General features: G+C 51.6%; 1 protein-coding gene across 1 annotated transcript; it reads left to right on the forward strand.

The window, feature by feature from the left end:
- Positions 1-3,824: 3,824 nt before the first annotated feature.
- On the forward strand, positions 3,825-5,557 carry LOC119335784 (aspartyl protease family protein At5g10770-like). The gene is made up of 2 exons (XM_037607858.1): positions 3,825-3,973; positions 4,099-5,557. Exons 1-2 carry the CDS (start codon positions 3,826-3,828, stop codon positions 5,325-5,327), a joined length of 1,377 nt encoding a protein of 458 aa, XP_037463755.1. The 5' UTR covers position 3,825; the 3' UTR covers positions 5,328-5,557.
- The last annotated feature ends 505 nt before the right edge of the window (positions 5,558-6,062 follow it).

Genomic DNA, 6,062 nt, shown 5'->3' on the forward strand with positions numbered 1-6,062 from the left:
AAACCCTCGGGGGAATAATGCGCCTTATGAGCCATCGGAGGGGAGCACACCAGCCCACAAGGGGTGGCGCCCCCCCCCTAAAGAAGGAGGTTGAATAGGAGAAGGAGAAGGGGGTTCGCCCCCCTTTCCTTCCTCCTCCCTCTCTTCCCTTTTGATGCCTTCCGGTAAAAGGAAAGGGGGGGCGAATTGGAATAGGGCCCCCAAGTAGCCCCCTCCCACCTATATATACATGGCGAGGGGGTGCTTAGAGCACACGCCAACGATTGTTAGCCGTGTGCGGCGCCCCCCTCCACAGTTTACGCCTCCGGTCATATTCTCGTGGTGCTTAGGCGAAGCCTTGCGCGGATAACTTCACCATCACCGTCACCACGCCATCGTGCTGACGTAACTCATCTACTTCCTCGACACTCTACTGGATTAAGAGTTCGAGGGACGTCATCGAGCTGAACGTGTGCAGAACTCGGAGGTGCCGTACGTTCGGTGCTTGATCGGTTGGAATGAGAAGAAGTTCGACTACATCAACCGCGTCGACAAACGCTTCCACTTTCGGTCTACGAGGGTACGTAGACACGCTCTCCCCCTCTCGTTGCTATGCATCTCCTAGATAGATCTTGCGTGAGCGTAGGATTTTTTTTGGAATTGCATATGCTACATTCCCCATCAATATGGTGGTACTCCTTCCTTTCCGGTTTACAAGGCTCAAATATAAAATCTCATCAATCAAGGTACATGGTGAGTCTAAGAATGTATCTCATACTTTATAAAACTACCCAAATTAAACGAATGCATTAATTTGGTTTAATTGCAGTGCATACATGCTTGGCCACTAGATAAGTAGAAACACTATATGTGTTGTATTGGTGAGTTTCTTTTTAATTCTTACATGCAAAGATTTAATGCGCCTCAAAATTTCAATGGGAGAGGGAGATGAGCCCAAATAAAAAAAACAGAAAAATTGAGATAAGCCCTGTGGACATATGCTCCAATGATACCAATTCAAAAAAAATCAGATTGAAATGTTTCAAAAAAAATCGAAAAAATCATGGATGTTCTCAACATATGTGTGTACAAACTATAGAAAAAAATCAGATCCAAATTCAAATTGTACAGTGAAAAACAAAAAAGACAAATTCAGCATGAATAGTGTGAATAAAGAAAAAAACATGAACAGTGTGAAAAAATACATGATTCACAACAGATTTGCCTTTTTTTTATTCTCAATGTGTATATCGAATTGGGATCCGAATATATTTTAGGGTTTGTAGTCAAGCCGGCAGTCGGGTCGGGTTTGACCGGGTAGAGCTCTATGAAACCCATGCCCGAATAGCAAATGGGCAAAGGAGCAGACCCACGACCCTACCCATGGGTCTTGAGTCATACCCATGCCCGAACCCATCGGGCAACCCGACCCATTAGGGCACCCATCGGGTTTGAAATAAATATTTATTTTTACTGTCACATGACACAAATGACTGCACCTGCTTGAGGAGCGAATCTTTCTCAAAACCACAAGTTGTTGTGATGGCAAGTTACAGAAACAAGCGGCCAGCAGCTGGAGAGCGGCCGTCCTGCACGCAGCGGCAGATGCACGCAGCGCATCGACGGCCGTGCTGCGCGAAGGGATCCGTGCAAAAGAAAACGTCAAAATCAGTAAAGCGGACATACTGGCTCGATACAAGCAAATACAGCGCTCAAGTCGCCCGTGGTGGGCTCGGCCCGGGTACAGGTCTGACGCCCAAAAGTGGACAGACCATGCAGTATGGGGCATTGTCCTTTTGGCGCGCGGGCCCGGTGATTTGACCACGAGTACAGCTCGGGTGCATGTCATGTGGGGAGCACATCTCGGGCGCATGTCTTGCGGAACCGCAAGAACAGCAGCCGGTGCTTCCGCTGCGATGTGCAGTCTTCACGTCACGGCGGCCCGGCTCCAGTAAAATACACACAACCCTCCGTCCTGCCCCAGTTTTCAAGCTGAATGATGAGCAAAATACACAAAAAGGGCAACAAAAACTAGTTCATCTGATGTATGGGCGTACAAAAATCAGACTAAATCCCTGGTTCGGGCACTTGTAGAAATGGACGCCGGGGTTCCGGTCTGTCCCAGAGACGAACCATGAGGGGGGGGGGCACCATGCACGCATGCAGGGGACGCGTCCTCTTGTGTGTACGACGTATACGTTGCCCGTGAGCTCGCTCTGGGCATGGACGAAATGTGCAGCGTGGGCGTTCGTGGCCTAGCAACTGTGTGGTGTCAGGTTTGGTCCTTTGAATACGCATATACGTTTCAGTTTGCTTTCCAAGATGCCCTAGGTGCAGCTGCTGCTGCGTTCAGAGATGCACTTCTCCCAGCAGCTGCCTTTTATAGACTCCGCGACTTCTCTATTCCCATGGCCAGCCGAGGTGGTACTAAACTTTACCAGGTGCCTGAACCAACGATGTGTGTGTTGTATGGGCCGAACATTGTTGGGCCTTCATTCTCGAAAAGAAATGTGAAAGAACCAAAGGCCTAGAGATAAATAGTAATATAGCTGTGCGTTGTTGGGCTTCCTACGTTTTTGCCTTGTGGCCTTTAAAGACATGTACAACATTACGTACGTGACTGGGTCATTTGTTTATGAGGTTTGGGGCTCTGTACAACTTATATATCTGATGTATGTGCATCCTATGCAACATATGAATATGAAATTTAAAGGTATTTTGATTAATAATTTTCATCGGGTAACCCATGGGTACAAACTTAGACCCATGCCCCGCCCATCGCTAAAATCGGGTTACCCATCGGGCTTGCCCATGGTTGAACACGATGACCCATACCCTACCCATTTGTGTCGGGTGCCCATGGGCGCGGTCACCGATGGGTCGGATTGCCGGATTGAGTTTGTAGACACATATGCTGAGAACATCCATGGATTTTTTTTCTGTTTTTTTAAACATTTCAATTTGATTTTTTTGAATTGGTATCATGGGAGCATATAATTGTTGGTACCACCTGATATTTCCCCACACTGCATATGCCCTGCCTTTTTTTTCAAAAAGAAAGATAACCCCGGTCTCTACATCAATACCATATTGCCCTGCCCTGGCTTCCCGATGCCGCACATCACTGGCTCCAGTCCACATCGCAGCCCTCAGTGCACGACGGACCGGGCGCAGCCGAAGCCACACAGCTGAGCTCGGCCGCGATCCCAGGGAAACCTTGTCGCTGCGGCACGATGTGACGCACGCTCCGTTCCCACGGCGGTACGATGTGACGCACGCCACTGCAACGCCTTGCCGATGGATTGAGAGGCATAACGCGCGGCCGGGGTACGTCGGATACTTTCTCCGGCTTGCCGGCCGGGTTCTCGTACTCTACGTTCTCACGCGAGGGCAAGTCCGGCCGGGCTCTCGTACTACTCGGACAAAGGCGCGCACGCGCACGGCCGGAGGTCGCACTCGCAGGCAGGAAAGAATCCGCACACGGTCTGAAATACGTCCCATCATCGTTTTGTACTCTTCAACCAATCTTTCCCACACCACAGCGGCATTAGTAAGTTACCGTATGAACCCGCGTCGCGCTCCGTCGGCTCAACAAATACTCCTGATATACGGTGCTTGTCCATCCAATAATACAATGTTTGTTTTTCACAAGCATTCCCACGTACGTTCACCACACTTTTTTTTTTGCATGGCGTTCACCACACATTTTGCCCAAATAATACAATGCTTGCTTTCACAAATCACAATCGAATCATACGATGTTACTTCTACCTTTTGTTTGTTTATACGCATGCGGTATAAAAGCAGCGCTCGCATTCCGAAACTGCAGCCCACTGCATCTCAGCCATGGCATCTATTCCCAAGCTTGTGATTCTCCTGTTGTGCACCTGTCTTCACACTCTCCTTGCTCACGGAGGGGACGATCTTCGCACCTACAAGGTTCTGCACGCTGGCGCTCTCAAATCTGCCACCGTCAACTGCTCCCAGCCCCAAGGTGCAGTAACATTGTCCATGGACGCACATGCATGCAATGTTGCTATTAGTTTCCTTGCACTATTTTGAGGATATTTTGAGCACGTTTGTCATCGTGTTTCCCTTTCCCCTGTTCGGTTCTTTCAGTGACTCCATCATACGGCGGGGTCACGGTGCCGTTGCACCACCGGCACGGCCCGTGCTCGCCCTCGCCTGTACCCTCCACCAAGGCGCCGACCTTGCAGGAGATGCTCCGGCGTGACCAGCTCCGGGCCGCTTACATCACACGGAAGTACTCCGGCGTCAAGGGTGGCGCAGGTGACGTGGAGCAATCGGACATTACCGTGCCCACCACGCTGGGCACCTCCCTGGGCACGCTGGAGTACCTGATCACCGTCGGCATCGGCTCGCCGGCCGTGACCCAGACCATGCTCATCGACACCGGCAGCGACGTGTCATGGGTGCAGTGCAAGCCGTGCTCGCAGTGCCACGCGCAGGCGGACTCGCTCTTCAACCCCAGCTCGTCGAGCACCTACTCCGCGTTCCCCTGCAGCTCCGCCGCCTGCGCGCAGCTCCGCCGAAGAGGCTGCTCCAACTCCCAATGCCAGTATATTGTCAAATACGGCGATGGTTCGACCGGGACTGGGACTTACAGCACCGACACGCTCGCGCTGGGCTCCAGCACCGTCAAGAACTTTCAGTTCGGGTGCAGCCAGTCTGAGTCGGGCAACCTTCTCGAAGACCAGACCGATGGGCTCATGGGGCTCGGCGGCGGCGCAGAGTCTCTCGCCACCCAGACAGCGGGGACCTTCGGCAAGGCCTTCTCGTACTGCCTCCCGCCGACTCCGGACTCGTCCGGATTCCTCACTCTCGGTGCAGCAACCTCGGGTTTCGTAGTGAAGACGCCGATGCTGAGGAGTAGTGAGGTCCCGTCGTACTACGGCGTGCGCCTTCAGGCCATCAGGGTGGGAGGCAGGCAGCTCAGCATACCTGCCTCGGTCTTCTCCGCCGGGTCGATCATGGACTCCGGCACAATCATCACGCGGCTTCCGGCGACGGCGTACTCTGCGCTGTCGTCGGCGTTCAAGGCCGGCATGAAGCAGTACCCGCCGGCGCAGCCCATGGGCATCTTCGACACGTGCTTCGACTTCAGCGGCCAGTCCAGCGTCAGCATACCGAGCGTCGCACTGGTGTTCTCCGGGGGCGTCGTCGTCGACCTCGCCACCGACGGGATCATTCTGGACAGCTGCCTCGCCTTCGCGGCCAACACCGACGACAGCTCCCTCGGCATCATCGGCAACGTGCAGCAGCGGACGATCGAGGTGCTGTACGACGTCGGCGGCGGCGCCGTGGGGTTCAAGGCTGGCGCATGCTGATCGGCGCGCACAAGGACACCGTTGATACTATTGGGATCTCCAGTTCGTCGTATACTAGTTTGCTGCTGCGAGCTATAGTAAAAGTGTCATAGTACATGAAGTGGGGCCAAACCATCAGCGCACTATAGTGCTTCGACTTGCAACGTGATGCAAGCGTGCAAACTACCGACCAAAACATACTTGTAATTGTCTTCGGGTAGTTTAATAAGAATGAAAAAGTCTTAGAAAAACCTTGAACTCGTAGTCAGGATCGGAAATGAACCCTGAACTCTAAATCCTTGAAAGCAGCACCCTATCTTATCCAATCCCGACTTATCCCGAACCCTTTTTAATTGTACACCGATACTACTGAACGTCAGATTTGACGGGACCTCTCAGCGAATGATTCGTTCATGCTGTGAGGGTTGAGCAAGCGACCGATTTGTTTTCTAAAAGGACACCTTCAGCATGAACCCTCCACATGGACAAACTTGTCATTAACATGAAAAGATAAGGTCTTGGGCAAAAAAATGGGCCAAAAAAAAACAATTTTGCCTCTAGAAAAAACAGGCCTTGAAAAAACTAATATTTCTTGGCCCGACTTAATTAACCAAAGCATGCAGACTTACCATCAATATTATAATAAAACTACCGCATAGCCATCAGCATTGTTGCCTATGTGAACTCCTCGTGCTTCATAGGGTTCATGAGAGAAATGGTCATTGCTTCACTGGTAGCTCTGAGCTCTCGCTTAGA

The sequence above is a fragment of the Triticum dicoccoides genome, chromosome 7B, assembly GCF_002162155.2.
Source record: "Triticum dicoccoides isolate Atlit2015 ecotype Zavitan chromosome 7B, WEW_v2.0, whole genome shotgun sequence".
Taxonomy (NCBI): domain Eukaryota; kingdom Viridiplantae; phylum Streptophyta; class Magnoliopsida; order Poales; family Poaceae; genus Triticum; species Triticum dicoccoides.